Below are 20,995 nucleotides of genomic sequence, written 5' to 3' on the forward strand. Positions count from 1 at the left end.
AACAAATCTATATTTCATTAGAAGTATGAAATGTAACAATGTACACTGAGTGCATGACTTCTCCTCAAAAGGGACGTGAATTCCTTCACATACATTTAATATTGTGGCAGAGGACAAATATGAAAATCCAGATGTGCAAAGGGAAGGACTGGAACAAACAGGAGTGTAAATTCTGTCTCCAGACTCTTCCATGATACTCATGTAAGCCTGGTATGTCATTTAGCTCTTGGCCACATTACATGGTGAAAAAATTTGGAAGTGAATTCTGTTACTAATAAGAGAAACCACAGTGTAGAAAAGCTGTGGGTGTTGTCATTGCCCTGCTGCTGAACTTCAGTATTTATAAATTTATGAAGTTCCATACCTCAGTTTCTCCATCTGTCAGATTTTTGAGTTTCAGTGGTTTTGTGAGTTTGTGTTTGGTTTTTTTTTGTGTGTGTGTGTGTTTTTGTTTGGTTGGTTTTTAGTGTTTTTTGTTGTAGTAGTTGCTGCTCTTGTTTTTTTTTTTAAATAGATTTTTTGAATCCTTTAATTAATTAGTATTTAAAACTAATTTTTGGATACGACATGCTACAACGCTACTAAATATTATTATGGTAACAGGTAATTAGAAGGCCAGAAAGCACGTGTTTGAGATCTTAACAGAGAAAATGCAGGCTGTGCTATCTGTGAAGGGAAGGACAGAAAAAAATTCCCTATGGACAGAAAAAAATTCCCTATGGAAAAAAGAGAATGATTTTTTAAAAAAAAAAGCAAGTTGCTTCCTTGCTATTAAAGGACTTGTGCTTTAAAAAAGCTGGGTCTCCTCTTCTGCTTCCTAGGATGATACTTGCACTGCAATAATCAAAACAAGGAAGCAGATGGACAGGCAAAGTGGTACTGCAGCTGCTGCAGAAGATGACTATAATAATAATGTTGACATCAGTAACAGTAATTAGTGCACAGACTGTAGAGTGGATGATTCGTTTTCCTATCTCCTGGTGCGGGCATGCTGCCCTAGTGAATGGATACAATGTTAGTACCTTTAGTTTGTTTTGTTCATTTGCTCAGTTTATTAATGAAATCCAATATGATAAAGAAAAACCAACTTTTCTGCCTGACCAGAACACCTGATGGGGAAAGCATGTTGTTTCAGTTTGGTTTAATAATAGATGGAATCTTCATTAGTAAATGGCAAATTACCAATTTCTTACTTATATCTGTTTTCAATGTACACAACAATTCTTGCTCTCCCATACAGCCATCTGTACATGCTTTCTTGAATTTCAGCAGCATCTAGTACTTGCCTGATTTTGTCTAAAGAACAGCTGGTACTGCATGGTGTCACTTTACCCATCTGTAGGCTTTCAGAGTGTCCTCCTCTTCAGGGGACACTATGGAAAATGGTATAACTGCGAGAACGGCCAAGAAAACCACTCTGTTACAATGAACCACTTAGGTAAGAAGAAAGCAAAGCGTCCGTGCTAGCAGCAGTACCGTGTAATGCTAAGAGAGTTCTGGTACAACTAGACAATGAAGTACCACTGCTCCTTAGCTGCCTCACTGAGAATGACGACTGTCCAGCTTGGTGTTATGCTCTGCCAAAAATCCTGTTGAAGAGCAAAGTAATTGGAAGTGGGATAACTGTGGAGAAACAAATAGATGGGTTTTATCTGGAAAATACAATTTCTCTCTTAATTGTAAGCAATCCTGTGTTATGAAGTCAATGGGAAGGAAGAGTTATAAAAGGTAACATGAAAGATGCTTAGCATACGACAACCCCAAAACCTTTTATTTATTTTTTTCTAATAAATTTTTCCTTATTCTGCATCTGGCTTCTACTGAGATCTGTTTTACCTGTTCATTGTTTCTCCATAATGATAAAAGATTTCCTTTGGCTTCCCTTCATTACCATCTTCAACAACCGGAAAAAATAAAAACCATTTTCAAATGCTGTTCTACCAATGGGGAGAGTGAAACTGAGAAGCACAGGCTCAGGATGGGAGCTACCCACCAACACTGCAAGTTCCTTCATCTCAGCTCCCTTTCCATCCAAACTCTTCCCAAACCTTCCAGAGTTCCTCCTTCTCTCTCTAGGTTTCTCCTTAAAAATGCTGATCTACTGAAGGGATCCACCCAGGCAGTAATAGACACCTTTGCCAAATCAAACTTTTTAATGAAGAAAATACGGTAAAACTTTATAAGCTTTCTTGAGTTGTGTTTTGTTGTTGTTGTTTTGTTTCTTCATGATACAGAAAGATGTTTAAAGTACCTCACAGAAAAATAATGTTCTACGCAACATCTTTTGGAGCTCAGTTTAACTGACAGATAAACTTATATGCTGTGTTCAACCTTCATTATTTGCTTTTACTGTTGAGAAGACCACATTTGCATATGAACAGTTTCCCCAATGTATTTCAAAAATTAAATTCATGTAAATTAAAAATCCATCCATATACATGGAAAAGGAGATGTCTGCGTAAATACATCTTTTGTTTTTGTATCTTCTCATCTACCAAGGTAGATGAGAAAGCTTCAGTAATACTGTTCCTAACACTAAAGGAGACCATTAATCAAATTATTCCAAATATGAATAGAAAACAATGCAATTGAATGAGAAATAATAGGTATTCAAAAGAACAGCCACGATTATTTTTCAAGGAAAAAATTGCCAAGAAGTTGGGAAACAGATGGCTGAAAGTGTTAGATGAAGACACATTTTCCTATGCTAACTAACAGACTTAATTAATTGCTCAAATCACATGGTATTTTATGGAATGACATTAATGATCAGTAATAAAAACTGACAGTGGTGCCTTACTGGCTCCCTTTAAAAACAAAATACATTATTATAAAAAGAATGTTTATGCCCTACAGATGTAACCCACAGACCATAAATACAGCTTTCAGTGTTAATGTGACTTTTACCACTTTCTGATTAATATAATTACAAATTGTTATGGAACTCTAAAATTTTAAACAAAAGCTTTCCCTCATGACAATTTCCTAAACAGAATTACTAAAATGCATTGATCTGAATTAAAACTTTACCTTAACTATTTCCTCAATGAAACAGACATGTGAAATAGGATCTCTCTTCTTTGTCAATAGTTTCTGCAAGTGCTGCACCTGTAAGAAAATAAATTATTTAGAGGAAAAGTGACACCTTCTAATACCTTACATGCAAAATTGCCTTGCCAGACAAACAGGAATTAGCTGTTGAGTACCTGTCCACACGCAGCACAGATCTGATCCATGAGTTTTTCCATGTTTGTCCAGAGAGCAGCTCGAAAAGCTGCTGTGTTCCCAGGTGTTGGCATAGCAGCTCTACCAGGGCCACCTACATGTGTTTTTAGAAACACGCAACAGCACATTTCAGATTTCACATGTGAAAATTAAAATATTACAAATAGAGATCTTTATGCATACACTGACATAAGAAATTTTCTTTAAAAAAATCTGAGCAGCCTCAAATAGCTTTGAAACAAAGCTTTGTGAATGGTTTCAGCTGTCTCAACTTCTACGTCAACTAAATTCTAAAGTTCAGTGAGAATAATTCAAGGTTCATCACTATTACCTGCTTTACTGATTCATATCTCCACAGAAACACCACGGTTGTGCCAATGACCATATTGCAGCATATAATAGCAGGATATTACCAGCTCGGCTCAGGACTTAAATGCACATGTGAACTAAAAGAAGTGATATTCCAGCTGAAGGGCATGTAACGTCTATACTTTCTATACTATATTCCACATCTCTATTTTCAGACCTCGAACTCATTGCCAGAGGTGTTTTTTCTTTTAATGTTTTAAATTTTCATCACAGTTAATCCTGGTGACCATTTCCAGGCAAACGAAGGAAAAGAATATCATCAGGAGTAGTAGTCAACATGGATTTACCAAGGAGAAATCATGCCTGACTACCCTGATAAGCTTCAATAATAAAATTGCAAACCTGATGAATGAGCAGTGAGCAGTGGACATTATCTACCCAGACTTCAGTAAGACTTTTGACACTGTCCCCCATAAGATCCTCATAGACAAGCTGTTGAAGTATGGGATGTATAAACACACAAGTGAGGTGGACTGAAAACTGGCTGAATGGATGGCCCCAGGCGGTGGTAATAGGTGGCACGAAGTCTAGTTGGAGGCCAGTAATGAGCAGAGTACCCCAGGGGTAAATACTGTGTCCAGACCTGTTTAGCATCTTCTTTATCAATCTGGACAATGGGATAGAGTGCAACCTCAGTAAATTTCTGAATGACACAAAACTGGGAGGAATGGCTGATTCACCACAGGGCCATGCTGCCATCCAGAGGGACCTTGACAGGCTGAAGATATGAGTTGGTATGAACCTTGTGAAGTTCAACAAGGAGAAGAGCAGAGTCCTTCACCTGGGGAGGAATAACCCCATGCACCAGTACAGGCTGGGTGACACACAGCTGGAAAGCAGGTTGGCAGAAAAGGATTTGGGGGTCCTGGTGGACATCAAGTCGAACATGAAAATTCTCAGTAAATTCTCACGTAAATAAAGAATTTCTTCCCTATATCTAATCTAAATCTACCCTCTTTTAGTTTAAAGCCATTCCCCCTTGTCCTGTCACTACACCCCCTGACAAAGAGTCCCTCCCCAGCTTTCCTGCAGGCCCCCTTTAGGCACTGGAAGGCCGCTGTAAGGTCTCCCTGGGGCCTTCTCTTCTCTAGGCTGAACAACCCCAACTCCCTCAGCCTGTCCACATAGGAGAGGTGCTTCAGCCCCTTGATCATCCTTGTGGGCCTCCTCTGGACTCGTTCTAATATGTCCATGTCCTTCTTGGACCTGGATGAGGTAACTTGATGCAGTGGGTGGCATCCCTGCCCCATGGCAGGGAGGGTGGAACTAGATGATCTTTAAGGCCCCTTCAATCCAAGCCAGCCATTCTATGATTCTACAATTCTGTGATTCTTGTGCTGGGAACCCCAGAGCTGAACACAGTACTCCAGGTGAGGTCTCACAAGAGCAGAGGAGAGGGGTAGAATCACCTCCCTGTCAGATGTAGTTTCAGGTTTGTTCTACTGCTTGCAAATAATCTCCACCCATCATCTTTCCACCAACACAAAGAAAGAAAAATTTGGATTCAGCTTTCCATGACAAACTCCTAAGAAAACACTGCAAAGTTGTAAACTAATGAAGACAATTTCCTGGGCAGATGAGGAAAAAGAGAGGGGGTAAAAAACATAGGAAAACCTCTGAGTACAATAACAACAAACATTTTAGTTTTGTATTAGATGATTATTGCCATCATCTACCAGTTAAAGCAAGCAGAGAAACATTTAACATGTGAGTTTCTTCTATTTGACAACATACAGTATTTCTGTCAAAAAAGATCAGGTAGGGATCTCTGGAAAACAAGCATCATACCTCTTGTAACAGTTTGAGATGGCTGCGTCAATACTTTGATATCCAAAGCATTTTTTATGTTCTCCTCCAGGACTGTGCAGTATCCATCCACCACATTAGCAATGGTATCCTTCAAAGTTCCAAGGTTATAGAAAACCTGAAGAGCAGTTCCCACTTGAGTAGGACTCTAGAGAAAGAAGATTTTCAAAAACGACAATTACCTTTAACTGTATTAATAGATTTATTTTTCCATGATGAAGGCATCGTTTTACAGGACAAGTTCATCTTAAAGTTCAGCTTGCTAATTCATTTCATTTAATGTTAAATAAATGGTATGTATAACAGAGATCAGAGGGGAAAGGAGAGGGCTGATTTCCTTTGACTGCTTAGCAATGCTGAGCTTAGCTTTTTTTGGCAGTACCCTCTGAATAAGAAGAATGGAAAAAAGGATGGGAAGCACAGCTGGCAATATATCTCAGGGTGGGTTGCCCCAATAATTCCTAGGTTCTGATCCAATAATTGATCCAATAATTCCTAGGTTAATTAAAGTACAGCTATATTCAGCTACAGTGTAGCTAGTAATATTGTTTTAACATATGGTATCTCTTACGGCACTGTCATCTCAGTGCCAAACAGCTGATTAAATCTGATATAGATTTAAAAAAAAAAATACTAACCAAGGGCAAGCAGGTCAAGCCCTACCACTGACTGACGCAGAATTTAAGCTAATATTTCTACATTTCTCTTTCTAGTGCTGACAACAACTTCATCTTCCTCACAGCAGAATTAAGAGTGCAAAGCAACACAGTGATCATTTCCAAAGCCTTTAAAAAAAAAAAAAAAAAAAAAAAGCTCAAGTGCCTTTGTACTGTGAGCTTTTCCAAAATACAGGAGAGTGAAAGCCATTCAAAAACTTTTCAGGTCCATTGTCTAACAGACCTTTGATTATAATTAAATCTCATGATAATACCACTGAGTAACACTAAACACTGGCACGGGTGCTATTCAGCAAGAGAAAAGCCTCAAATTACTGCCTTTGGAAACAAAGCACTGTCATCCAGACGCTGAATACTGCTTTTTTATTCAGCTTTCACAGGCAGTTAGTGGAGGAGAGCGATCAGTTGATCATTCACACGTTAGAGATGCAGCCTTTCCTCATTTTTTCTTAGTGAATTCTGCTAGCAGGAAAGAATGTGGTCTGGCAGAAATCCTCGCCCCCAGACGAGACAGAAGCACAGGAGACCACAGGAGCATCCCACCAGAAACCCCATTTTGACTTCCTCTAGCAGTGAGGCCTTATGCCATCACACTCTCCTTGCTCGAGGCTGCCGCAGTAGCAGCCACTGACATTAAAAGGGACTGCAAGACCCATGTAACCTTGCTTCGTCTTCCCCAGGTGAAAGTTTTCTTCAGCTAGACACTGTTGAGTGAAAGAAAGTGTGTGCTCATCTGCCTCTCAAACGTGGGGAACTTGCACTGACACCACACCAGTAAAGCTACGACACAGCTGTTAGATCAAGGGTCCGCTTGCTGGCACATCCACTTACTGCAACAACTCTCCTAACACATCAATGAACAGTGCATCTCCCCCAAAACTAATGTTTCACAGGTTTAATCCATGTTCATGACTTTCTAGGGCTTCTGTATAACTACAAAGCTCAGAACCACAACTAAAGCACAAAAACTAGACCCCACCTCCTTGCCAGATCCCGACGAGGAGTTTCCAGGTTTAGGGCAAAGCAATGCAATATTAGGCATGCAATATGGTTTGCAGACCTTACACTAACTGTACCAGTTTCTTTTTCCAAACAGTGTGGGTGTTAATGAGCATTCCCAGCTGAGTATTATGGGCCCGGGACTTGTAGGTTTAGTTTTTTGACAACTGGGTATGCTGTAAAATTTCTAAGCATCTTGTGGGTGTGCTTGTGGAGGTGGAAAAGTAAGCCATAAAGACTGGAAGATTAATGGGATGTCAGAAAACGAAGAATAGTATAATGCAAGGAGGGAATCTAGGGACAGAATGAACAAGAAAAAGAAAATACAAATGGGAAGAAGATGGGAAATAGATTGGAAAGAAACTGGAAGGAAGAAAAAGAATGAAACTGAAAGGAAGGAAACCAAGACAAGACTCCTCTCATTTACCAGTCTTCCCTGTTGAAATTGTCTTGATTGTTATAGACTGTTTATAAAATTATAAATCCAGACAGAAAGGCAGTAATGTAAAATCAATACCATACTGCAACTGTAACAGCATTCAACCAGCTTTCAGTCAGATTCCAGTAAATGTTCATATATTAATTAACAAAATAAAAAAAGTAGAACAGCAGACAGGGCACTGGCTATCCTGAATAACCTATGGTCAGATACTTTCCTGACAGAGGCAATACAGGCACAAACCCTTTCAGTCAAAAGATGAACCTCAGGGCTCCCACAGGTTAGCAAACTATCTCTGCAGCTCCTGGTCAAGAAAGACTGAAATGCGTTCCCACAGAGCCTGGGCTCTGTTTCAAAAGACCTGGTTTTAGCCAAAGGTGGTCAACCAATTCATTCTGAAGCTAGGAATTGTTAGAGAATAACCAAAACACACTCTTATGGAAAACTGTTATTCACTGGAAATACCTTCCAAATTTGGCAGCAAAGTGAAAATCGGAGTAGAAGAAAGATGATGTAGGTGTCTTGTTGCTTTAAATTGTGGACATGGCTGCTGACAGATGGGTTTTAGCTCATGTATTCACCCTGTGTATATCAAGGATTAAACATATACGAAAAATCTGACATTATACTACAAAATACCTTTTTTTTTTTTTTTCGTATACAGCATTTTTCTCACTACAAAAACAGTCTGTGTTTTATTTGCCCCAGACAGGCTATATAAAGTCCATTGTTGGTTCAGCTCTAGTCCCAGGAGAACTGCATTTTTTTATGCACAACTAATTTCTAGGTTTAGACAATATGTTAAAAAAAATGTAGAATCTCTTGGGAACAATTGTATTACACAGAAATAAAATGTTGGAAAGCTAGAAGAAAAACAATTGTACTTTCAGGCTTGCATACACACCTCAAAATTAGACTGCTTACCATTAGTACACACTGAACAAAAATTTGAGAATCAGTATTGCAGAATTTGCCACTACCAAGAGATTTTATAAGAAATTGCCCCATATATTTTTCTTCTATTTGCAAAAGCTTAAAGCTAAATGATTCTGAAAGTCAAACGATTGTCACAATTTTTATCAAATGTAAAGCATGCATTCAAATAAAAAAATCTCTCTACAAAAGTGATTTACAATGGAAAATGGAATTACATCAGAGAATAATATCCAGAACAGCTATCCAAAATGGAACATTGGGTAAAGTAGTATAACTATTTTTTAGATGGGATTTAAGAAGTTTACAAACAGGATTTCATAATCAAGTTGTCTGCCACTGCAGGCAACTACACTTAGCAATTTGTAAGTGTTCACCTTAGAGAACATAAGATCCTATGTTCCTTTTTGTTTTAAATGCCTTGTTTTGTGAATGAACACTCAGAAGTAGTATTGGATTGTCTATTTTTATCGTGTAAGAAGGTATGGGAAGTTAGAGCAAGAGGAAGACAAAATTCTGCTTCTAACAAAACAGTGTCTTACAAGAAAATACTCCTTTATATAATAAATTACCACCCTCAAAATATTTATACACATACCATAAACTTTAATTTATGGCAAACAAGAGAGATGGGATAAAGAAAAATAGCATAGCATTTAGTAAAATGTTAGCAGTACAGCATAATATAACGTGCATCCACACAACCATACACAAATGAAATAAAACTGTAACCCCACAACCTGTAGGACTACAATACTACCTACTTGAAGATCAACTACATTGCTACATTGACCCTCAGATAATCAAAATTACACTGGGGCAGGGAGCTAAGGAGAGATGGAGCTAAGTCCAGCGGTAATACTCTTCTCTGTTCAAATCACCCCTGCACTTGGCATGTCACAACATAATAAGTTACAGATATACGGAAACTAAATCTGACAAATTGAAGAGTATAGAAAGACTCCATGAATCATCAGTTCAGTATATGAAAAAATACAGAGTCACAGAATCACAGAATTGTAGGGGTTGGAAGGGACCTCCAAGATCATCGGGTCCAACCCCCCTGCCAAAGCAGGCTCTCTAGAGCAGATTGCCCAGGTCTTGAATATCTCCAGAGAAGGAGACTCCACAAAAAAAAATGCACTAATTTGCTTAAAAGTAAGTTCTACAATTTAAGAAACTGGCACAAAATTTCAAAATAGCAGAGTTCCTAGACATTCATCACAGAACATATGAAATAGCTTGATCATCATAAGGCTGATATTAGTCACCATGTGAAAAGAGGTATGGATGTTTCAATTTATGTTTTAGCAAAACATGAAGATACCCATTATCACTAGCACCTATGAAGAGATGGCACCTTCATACCAAAAGCTCCTTTTCTCAGTCATTCAAAGCTGTTCATTTTAGCAACATCATCTCTGACGCATTTTATTCCATTCCATTTGGTTCTCTAGACCATCATAGCCAAGAAGAAAAAAAAGGTGACAAGGAATCATTCTGTAGTCATTAGGTATGAATGTCTTTTTCTTTCACAATTATATCACGTGGTTGTTTTCCAGAGTAGGCAATGAGACTCAATAACCCACGAGGTGCTGTCCAGTCCAAGCCAACATTTACAGTCATTCTGCAGAGTAGAACCCTATCTGGTCATTTCCTTTCCCACAGAGATAATGACCCTGTGAAGACTAGATAGAAAAAAAGTCATTACAGACTTAAAGTAAATAAATACCTACCAAATTTTTAGTTTGTAAATATCTCCTAGGATGGAAGCAAGTCATTTTTTTTCTGTCAAATACCAACACTGCAAATGACTATTATAGAATGTCCAACACTGTAGGCTTTTATCTTGTGATTGCCACAATCATTATCTGAACAATCTTCTGAAAGCATGGCTAAATAAAAAGCAATTTTCTTTTTCATTATTAGAAATGCAGCTTGGATGAGCAAGCCTGCTCCTCACAAGGAAGTGTGGTGATGACACTGAGCTAATTTGGGGCCAGGAAGATTCCTAGCACAAGGCTGAACTGAAAATAAGAAACCTAGATGACAGGCAAAACTAATCAGCTCAACGGTTATAAGCACAGTTTCCAAACTCACTGTACCTTCTCAGGGCATGGGATTGACCATGTGGCCCTTTATTCTCCAGCCAGTGCTGTCCCCAGGAACTCAGAAACCTATTTCTTTACACAGTGCAAATCTGTCCATATGACCCCATGCTGCAGCGTTTTCACCTGTGTGGACTACCACCTCAAGTGAATTTCCCAGAATACTCATGGACATATACTATATGTGACAATTAAAACTTCATGAATAATTAGTGTTAGAAAAGTAACTCATTCCTAACTGTCTTGTAGTTAAATTTCACAGGTGCCAGTACCACAAAATCAGAAGGGCCCTCTGAGGAAACATGTTTCTGCACAACAGTTTAGAAGCACTATATTCAGGGAAGTCAAGCCTGAACCAGTCCCTCACTTAGTAATGAAGTTCCACAGCTACTTGTGTACCCAAAACCACTTTCGCTTTCCTTACTAAAATCAGAAGAATGACTCTGACTGAAAATCTGTATTACTCACAGACCCTGTTCAGGAAAGACCGTGGCAGGAACACAACAGAAACTTTTCACTATATATATATATATATAAAATGTATATGTAGACATATATATTATGTGCTGCCATACCCTTAAGCGGCAAAACATTTACCATGTCACATACACACAAACAAAAAGCGTAACAGAATACAAAAAGAATTACATAGGTTGCTTAGTTAAGGAAGAGCCATAATTACTAGTAAGTCCAGGTATTCCATGTATCACTTCAACAAAGTGGTCTGACAATGTGGCAAATCAAGAACTACCACAAATAATATTTTCAACAAAGGCACAACATTTCCTAGCCATCAAAAAATAGTTGTCATAAACATATAGGAACAGTAGAACATGGCACAAAGCGAAATAACCAAACCTGCATGCTAAGAAACATTCTCTGACTGAGGATTCAGAAGGCTATTGCAATTCTTTAGGAATAAATACTTACAAAACCATCTTCCAGAATGGTGCTTTTGAGTAACTTTGACTAGCACTTAGTATTAAATAATTTAATTTGATAGTAGATTTACTATATTGGAAACTATTTCCGTTACGTTCCTACATTTACTTCATGTGGCTAATTTTGCTAGTATGAAATAGCATTTGCAATTTCCAACACAGAATGGCTGTACAAGATCACTTCAACAAGCTGAAAAGGTGCTCTTCATAGCTTCTGCAATGGTTTTAAATTTGTTGCAAATACATGTGCATATACAGTGTTAACAACCAGTTAGTCTAGCTTTCTTTGTGAGGCTGAAAATCCCTGGTCAGCTCTTCATTTACAGTATTTTCACCTTCTCACCTCTCGATGCAATCCAACCCACTGCCTCCTTCAAATATTTTTTCATTGATGAGGTTACTACCCCTAATGATAAGTATTACTACTTGAAGGCAAGATAATTGAGAAAGGTTTTGTAGACACTTGTAGTTAACACTTACAAGCAGTTCTTAGTTGTCTCTTACGGAAACCAAAAGTGAAAAAAGTGAGAAGTTACTTGGAAGTTGTGCCTCAATTTAAAGAGCTCAAACAGGTAAGCAGTGAAGGAAACTCAGCCACCCCCGTCACAGAAAAGGTAAAGTGACCTACTGAACAGAGTTAATAACTTATTGAGACTTGCTGGAACTCTTGCTTTGCAGTATCACTTTGCTATTTTAATTGCAGAAAAAATTAACAAAAACCTAGAAGTAGAAATTAAATGCCAATGAAATTCAACTGCAATCTAAAAACAGTATTTTATTTCATTTCTATATGTCCAGGCTTTAAAAAAAAAATTAATTGGTATATCACAACTCCTAAAAATGAACCTACTTAGGGAAGCACATCTCTATGATCATTATCACTCCATCTGTCTTTTACTCTGTTCATCTTTAAAATCTGAGCAATACGTGAAAAGGTCAAATTGACAATGTAAAGCCAAAGAATACAGACTTTTTTCTAATGAACTTCCAGTTCTTCCTGTTTTGACCTTTGCAGACTTGGAGGAAGTGTGAGGTTAAGACGTTACATTTTTCTATAGAAGGCAATACTGACATAATACGCTGGCTAGACTCTAAAAAAGCACATTTGAAACCTTAAGAGGCAAGAATCCCCCAGCTAAATATTTAAATATGGTTAGGTTATAATATCTACCTTCTGCCAGCCCATGTTTGGAATACCCAACTTCCTGCAGTAGAAGGACTTTGGCTTTCAAAGTGAACAATGAGCCATAAACTCCATCATGTCCTCAAGCTAGGTCAGCCTTTTGTTTCTTAGAGTAATGAGAAGTATATAACAAGAAGCACTGCACTACAAAGGTTGAGAAAAGAAAGAAAGGAGAAAAAAAAAAAAAGAAACAGCAGCAATAAAATACTAGAAAGCAAAGAAACAAGATTTTTCAACACAGCTAAATAGCTTGCCAAAACACTTATTCTCAATAATAGTGTAATCAAAGCAACAGATGGCTAAGAGCTAATGGAACAGAAAGGCATCAGGAACTGTCGTAAAGAATTATCTCATGAAACATCAAGCACTTTCCCAAAGTTTACCAAAGCCTTAGGCTATAAACGTGACAGCAATTTGAAAGAAAGTATCTGGCACCTCTGAGGACAGATCAGCTAGGGCACGTAGTCCATAACAATTAAAAAGTTTATCCTACAATGCTGCATTTGAGTTTAGAAAGAGTATAAGTTCAGAATAGAAATCAGACAAAATGCTAAATCTGGCAGGCTATAAGGAAATGGGGGCATCTGACCCAAATCAAACTTCTTAAAATGCATTTCTCACCTACCTCTTACACAACCTGACCAATCTCTAAAGCTCTCTACGGTAACAAAACTTTCGGTCAGTTAATCTGAAGATGATCACTACTGAAAAAAAACCCACAGTTATCACTGGGGCCAGAGAGTAGCACCTCTGTTGCCTCCATGCAACTTCAACTTGCACCTGCTGACTGAAGCACAGAAATATAAGTATACAAAATCTCATCAGTAATTCTGAGCTCTGGACAGCAGCTCATCACCAGGTGTTTTCTCCCACCACAGAATATCCTTATGCATGCGCTCACTCTGTTAACTGGTTAAACAAAGTCATTACGAGCAACAGAAATCCTAGGATTTACTTCTAATTAAGCCTTAGCACTTAAGATTAGGGATTAGCTACCTGAGAGCTGTAATTGGTTTGTTTTTCTCCTCTGTTTATAAAAAAATCCAATTTCAGACAAACACCCTTCAAAAGGTATGTTCCGAATGATTTAAGTACCTAAAAGCCCACCTTTTTTTTTGTTTGTTTTTTTTTTGTTCCCTTGCTAGTCTTTGCAATAAGATAATAATTACCTGCGCAAGTGACAGCATCTCATTTATGGAATCCGTGTTACATACTGTCAAAAGCTCTGAAGTGCCCTCAAATATGTTAAAGGGACTAACTTTAAAAAGTTATTTTAAATTATTTTCAATTATTGTTTTCATGTTTAACTTTTTGGGAATGATACCTGCAGCAGGAAAGGAGGGGGACAGAATAGGACAAGAATAAACAAATGCCTGACTTCTTCCAAGTAGAAGACATTTTTCATCATCTAGGAGCCTCAGCATTTTGCTGCAAGATTTCTCCTTTCCAATGCAACATACTGTTCAGTTCTATATACCATTTCAAAATAACCCAAAGCTTTAAATACTTTGTTATCATAGGAACATCTCCAAACAGGCGATTATGCAGAATTTCATGTGGCATTGAGTAGCAGATCAAGAACACGATGAAACACCCGTTTCTCAGAGGAGATTGAGACAAAGAACAGGTTTTTAACCTGAGAAAAAAGCAAAATGAATTATATCATCTTGTTTAGATAAGTATCATGTTTTTTCGATCAGATTTTTCACTCTGCTGTATGCAGATGTGGCTTATTAATGCTTGATCCGTTCTCCTTGGATCACCTAATTGCATTATTTCAGAACCTGTTAACAATCAACAGCCAACAGCACAAACCCCAAATAGAATTACAGTCTGGAAAAGGCATTTAACAATAACATACTATTTTATCTGGGGAGAAAGAGCCTCGCTGTAGCCTTAGTTTTGAAGAGAGACAGATACACAAAAGTACCAATTAAAAAGACTGGGATGGATTATACAGAGATGCAGCCAAAGCCAGGGTCACTCTCTGCTCAGTTCTATCTGTGGAATCCAAGCAGAATTTCATACACACTGTTTACCTATGGGTATTTAAACCAAATTAGAAATCATTTTAATCAAACTGGTATAAAACGTTTGAATGGACAAGGACTTTGGAGGAAGAATATTTTATTTCAATTTTTATTAAATTCATTCTGTAGAGACAAGACCACCCTAATTGAAGCACTGTGATGTCAGTGACAAAAAAAAGCCTCTACGGTTCTCCGTCCAATCTCACCTCAACTATTTTCAAAGAGATCTAATCTTAGCTTGCCTTTCTTGATCTGTAACAAGGCAAACAACACTTCCCTCATTTCACAGCTCCACCTTATCCATTTCCCATTTCATCCTCCAACCCTTCTGTACAGTTTTGTTCTCCTAACTGCTGCTTCCATTCACATTTTTCTCTCAGCAGCTAGATTCAGCTCCTAAACTTAGTTTCCAGTTCCCATACTGACACACACCGTCCTCAGTCTCCTCCTTTCTACCCTTATAGCATATTTTATTTACAAAGCCTTTCACAGTTGAGCTGCTCATAGCAGTGGCCCGTGCCTCTCTGCATATAAATTGATGAATCAATTACCATATTTGCATTAATTATCCTAACAGCATTAGAATCAGATACCTTCCTGTCCTTGTACATATTAGCCAGCCTTCGTGCCGTTCCAGTTCTGCAATGTGGTCAGGGCTGCCCAAGACGTACCAGCTGACACGTTTCCAGTCCACAGAAAGCACCTAAACAGATGGACAGCCAGAACACACGAGCAGACTACGCAGCAGCCTCTAATTTGAAATCACTTCTGTCTGCAAAGAAAGCTGAACTCAGTGTTATTAAACATTCCTGTGTTTTCATGACGGATATTCTACGAGGAGTAATTTTTTAGTGATCACAAATGACATTTACTAATTGGTATGAAACCAAACTAAGTGCTTCCCATTTCAGAATAACTGGTCTCAATGGAAAGATCTAACACTCGGGGTAGTTTCTTATGGCTTTCTAAGGAGCTCTGATTTTTTTCCTGAACACACACGATGCATAGCTAATTCCAGTAGATATGTAAAACCAGTACAGCTACCCATACTCTTTGAAAAGCATTATCAAGCTTGAGTTAATATGCATTTAAAACGTCACCTACAATGGAAGATTAAGTTTTAACATTTTGCTGGCAAACGGCCAGATTAATCAAGACGAACCTTCAAAAAAAAAAAAGGACCATGAGTGAATTTAAAAATCATCCAGCTGTTCTCATATAAAACTGTCACTAAACAGAATATAAAGATTTTGGCAAACAGCTGAGTGATGAATCATAGCAGAGTGAAGGGATATAAAACATTAATGACTTCTCAATTTTCACCTATTACTTTACTATAAAAGACGGTTAGGTAAAAATATTGTACAGATCAGATGTACTTTCAGGAATACCCATTTATAGGAACTATTTATAAACCACTTTCTTGCACTATCATAAAAACAGGAACAGAAATGATGGGATTAGAAGGGCCACAGAATAATAAATCCTTACAAATAAACACCGGAAAGTGCAGGCTATTTGTTGTGCTGCACTGAAAAGTACAGTGAAGTACTTGCAAATACTCCATTATCCAGTCACAGATTTTTTGGTCTAATTCTGCATTTGTGAGTCACAAACACCTACAGGAAAAAAAAAAAAAGGAAAAAAGAAAAAAAAATCCCAGACACATTATCTGTCAATCCGTTTTGATTAACCATTTACACAGGCTAGGAGCAGCAAAGAATTTATAAAAATACCGTTCCACGGTTGGACACCAATTACATTAAGCTTCCTAAATTACATCTATATAGGGCAAGTGCACAATGGTGAAGTGATATAAAGCTTTCTACATCACATCTGAAAGCAAACAAATTCTGCACAACCCCATAATCTGTTTCTAAATTCAGTATACATATTTTAATAAATGCATAGATCCATCAAAATCTGAATGATCAGAATCCCACTGTAGAAAGAGAGAACACCCATGTCCATTACTGTCATGGCTTTATAACCCAGCAGTAAAAAAAGTAAGTCACAATATGAAAATAAAACCTCTGTTAATTTTATAACCATTTTTCTACAAGCATGCACAGTATAAAAGATGAATCTGCTAGTTTAGAATGACTTCTCCACTACCAAGTCTTTTTATTCTTTTTTTCTTAATAACCCTTTAAGAAAAGCAGTGTTTCTCTTATTTAAAAGAAAATCAAATCAAATTCTCCTTTACATATTCTCTAGTTACTAATTGTTGCTTTCCAATACTTCTACTAGCAATGAACATGACCAAGAAACATTACAAAATGCATCCAGGAACTTAAATGACTGCAGGGCAATGAAATTCTTCGGTATTTGCACTCACTGTGCATTTTTGGGATATCCCCATTGGACACTGTATTTAATTTAGTGATTAATCACTGACATTCCAAACATTCATTTTTTTAATATCACATTCATATATATAAGGTACTTACACTGTTATGTATCAGCATTGTGCAGAAACAATTAGAAAGCTTTAAAAGGCACTGTGAATGTGACAGGAGAACAAAGTGAATCTACCAGTTTTAACATTTATAGCAATACCACATTCATGTCATTTTTTGTCTTCTGCTTGCTTTACTACTAAAAACACAATGCATTTGAGGTTTTCTTTAGCAAGGGCACAGGGAACAAGTATCAAGTGATTTGGGATCAAATACCGCATTGACATCATGCTTCACATTTTCCATCTGGAAAATAAAGACAATAATCCACAACTGAGATCTACGCTAAAGATGTATTTATTTAATTATTGCTGCAAGCATCACGAAAAACTTCTTTTCAGTTTTATAAATAACTAACTCTTTCAAAGAAGTGAAATATCTGTCCACAATTTCTTAAAAAACAAACAAAAAATAAAAAACAGCTGGAAACTCAAGTTATATTTTGTAGTGAATGTGTCTAATCAGCCATAAAGGACAATATTGTTAACATAGCATTAGAGCAGATTAAATAATTGGGCATTTTTAGGTCCCAGACCATAAATACATTGTAGGATATATAATTGCATGTCTGAGCCCAGAAACACATTTTTCCCTAGTGAAAAGCAAGAACATGTATTTTCTTCTAAACACCTCTCTGTACACTTCCTTCCTCTCCAACTCTGCCTCTGGAGTATCTGACAAATACTTTTACTTTTTAAATGCTGAAGATCCTCTTTCATTTGAAGCTGTTGTCGTGACAGGTTTCCATAGTGCTTCCCTGCAGCAATCACTGCTTCTGCCTTCTCTATTTCTATTTTAAAAAAATAACTCTGACTAGCAAAAAAAAAGGAAAGATTCAGAAAAAAAAAGGGGGGGGGGGGGCTTAAATAAATTGCCTCTGCATTACAGCCAGAACAGCAGCAGAAAGGAAGCAACACTGAACAATGCTGTTTGCTCTCCCATACCCCTTTGCAGGGGTATGTCACCATTTGCAGGTTTAAGTCACCAAAGTAAAGGCAAGCTTATTTTTAAAATCGGTTCCAACCATGTTAATTCTTTGGTAAGAAGTAATAGCAGTGCAGTTAATGAAAATTCAGGGAAACAGCAGTTCTTTTAATGGCTTCAAAGTGTTTTTAAGTTATAGAGAGAAAAAGCAATCTGCTGACTGGAGATTGGACTCGGGAGCTTAAGATGTGACTGTGAGCAGGTCACTGAGGCCTCAGTGCACAGGGTCCTGAACCCAGACCCTCCCAGCTGCCAAGGACATGCTGTCCCCACTGGCCTGCAGCTCTTCCTCCATTTTACCCATGAACGTTGTTTCCCTTGGGTCTATACCTTCTCTATCAAGTAGATCCAAGATCTCAGCACAAATGAGTTGTCTCATCTGCACAAGTATACGATGAAGTTCACGTATGCTTGTAGAAGTTGACTTGGACATGTTGTAGTGATGAGCCCTTGAGCGGCCAGAGCAGCGTGCTACCACCCCGGCCCTGCTGGGAGCTCCAGGGCACTTCTTAAAATGAGAAACAGTCCAAAGCCCCTCAGGCTTGGCATGGCACTGGGCCTCACTCCCTGAAGACGTGCTTCAGCGCCTGTAGCACAGAGCACAGGCGCCTTCGTTCCAAGCAGCCAGCCATGCCTAAAAGGAAGACTCAGGTACATCAGCTCAGGAAAGGTATTTGCTTGTGAAACCCAGCAAAGCAATTCCTTTAAGAACTGTAAATGCGTGCCTGGGTGTAGGAGAAAGGCTGTTTTTTGTACACTGACCTTTCTCTCTCCCTCTTCATTTTTATTGCCATAACGCTTACTGTGTGTGGCAAGATCTAGGAGAGTTATAAATCTCCCTGGGCCTCTATTTTTCATTGCAAAACACAGATGTTGATACTTCAAAAAGATGCTGAAAGGGCAACAGCAACTGTAAGGAATTCTGGTAATACGGATTATAGATTTATTGAGTGTAGATCAAACTCAAGGTAAATCTTTATTGAAAGCACCAACCCCTCAGATCAAAACAGAAAATACAGAATACCAGTGAACAGCAACAGTATTTTACTGTGCACACCTGGAAACAATGTGCAGTAAAGATGAAACTTGGCACAGGGGATTTCTGGCAGATGTGAAAACATTTTTCAGTCTTGGTACATGTTTTCCTTCTGCTTGAAACTCAAATCATGTACATGATCAAAACAGATGGTTATTGATTTGTCATGAATACAAAGAATTAATATGATGAAATGTTACAACTCAGTACTATCTCTGAATGAACTCGTCCATTAAAACCCATGCACGCAGTTGTAACAGCTTGCACCAGGACTAAATAATACAAGACAGTTGAGCATGTCAGCTAAAAATTGCATTTTCTCTACTTACATACCAGTAAATAAGGCCACAAGGACTGACAAAGAGCAAAGATACTAAAAGATATATATAACTATGTGCAATTTATTTTTAGACTCAGGATAATATTTCATTTAATGTTAGATACTTTTTTCAGAAAATAAAATGAGTATTTTATCTTTTACCTCTGACCTTTAGTGCCTCTGAATACTTTGATAAACCTAACAAAGTAGTCTGAGTTTTCTGGTCAGCCAGAAATAGAGGTGCTGAATAGAGACCAAAATGTCATTTATATCATGGACTGTTGCCAAAATAGCTGATGAGTGAAACCCAATGATTTTTTAGTATTTTCTTTTAAACGGAATTCTAAAGGAATTCCCAGAAAGAGATCTTCATCATGTAGTACTGCCCTCCTTCTGTGTTCAAATGGACCACTCATATGTCATACCAACTGTTCATAATGATAAACTAAGAAATTAAGATCAAAAGTGTACAATTCCAGTTTTAATGTAATGCCACTATCACCACTAGAGAAACAGTACAGCTGACATACCTGAGAGATTTGGGGAACTCTGGACTGAAGGAAATTGTCTACTGTCCCCTTCAGCTTATTAATATAGTATGATACTGACTGTGTAACTGCAAGTGTTAAATTCTGCAGTGTATGGACATTTTTATGTATAAATTTACATTGCTAAAGTTCTGGCACTTCACACAACCTACAGAAGTACTGTGTCCATCCTCCCTCAATTCCCGTGTTACTCATATTTTCAAAAAACTACCTCTGATAAAGAAATTGGAAACCTGTATTATCTACCCATAACTTGTACTTAAATTTCTAAGATGCGAGCTGTAGTCTACCCTTTCTTAAAACGATTCCATTATCTATACATTTGCACTATATTAAGTGAGTGAGTGGGGGTGGTGAGTGCAGCACAAATATTTTGAGAGAAATTCCTGACTGGATGCCTTCAAATTAATTGTAGTACCTTAAGAGAACATTACTCCTCAAAAGGCTGACAAATTTTCTCTTTGACTATACCTAACAGAGCTTACAGAACACTCCTTACACGTGCACTGAGTAAACCCCAGCAAACCATGAACATACATCCCTCGGCCCATATGCGCTGTATTTCAACCTTATGCTCTGTTTGAAAAGCTTTAGTAAATACCAACTTTCAGTTTAAACGTATACATTTATGTATGCTTCTGAAATACTGACATTATTGAAACACACGTTGATTACTTTTACTTGGGAAAACATTACTCAGGTTTGGATCTCTACAGTGCTCATCAATAGAGAGTGCCTCTCCTCAGATGTTGTTCTCTGTTTCCACAAGCTTAAATTCTTAAGTTTCCCACTCTATTTAATAAGCTTTCTACATAATATCCATTTCATCAATCTGCCCACTTTAATATTTTTGTTTTATTAAAAAGTTGTGTGTTTGGTTTTTTTGTTTTTGTTTTTTTAAATTTTTGTCATCTCCTACCCTACACATTACCTGCATTT

The 20,995-nt window shown here is 37.7% G+C and overlaps 1 protein-coding gene across 1 annotated transcript in view; it reads right to left on the reverse strand.

The window, feature by feature from the left end:
• COG5 (component of oligomeric golgi complex 5) overlaps positions 1-20,995 on the reverse strand; it is a 186,695-nt gene that overhangs the window by 62,282 nt on the left and 103,418 nt on the right. The window contains exons 8-10 of the mRNA XM_083851215.1: positions 5,383-5,548; positions 3,207-3,319; positions 3,031-3,108 (exon numbers count right to left, since the gene is read on the reverse strand). Coding sequence (XP_083707341.1) covers positions 3,031-3,108; positions 3,207-3,319; positions 5,383-5,548 — 357 coding nt within the window. The remainder of the gene's footprint in view (positions 1-3,030; positions 3,109-3,206; positions 3,320-5,382; positions 5,549-20,995) is intronic.

The sequence above is a fragment of the Anser anser genome (assembly GCF_964211835.1).
Source record: "Anser anser genome assembly, chromosome: 1".
Lineage (NCBI taxonomy): Eukaryota > Metazoa > Chordata > Aves > Anseriformes > Anatidae > Anser > Anser anser.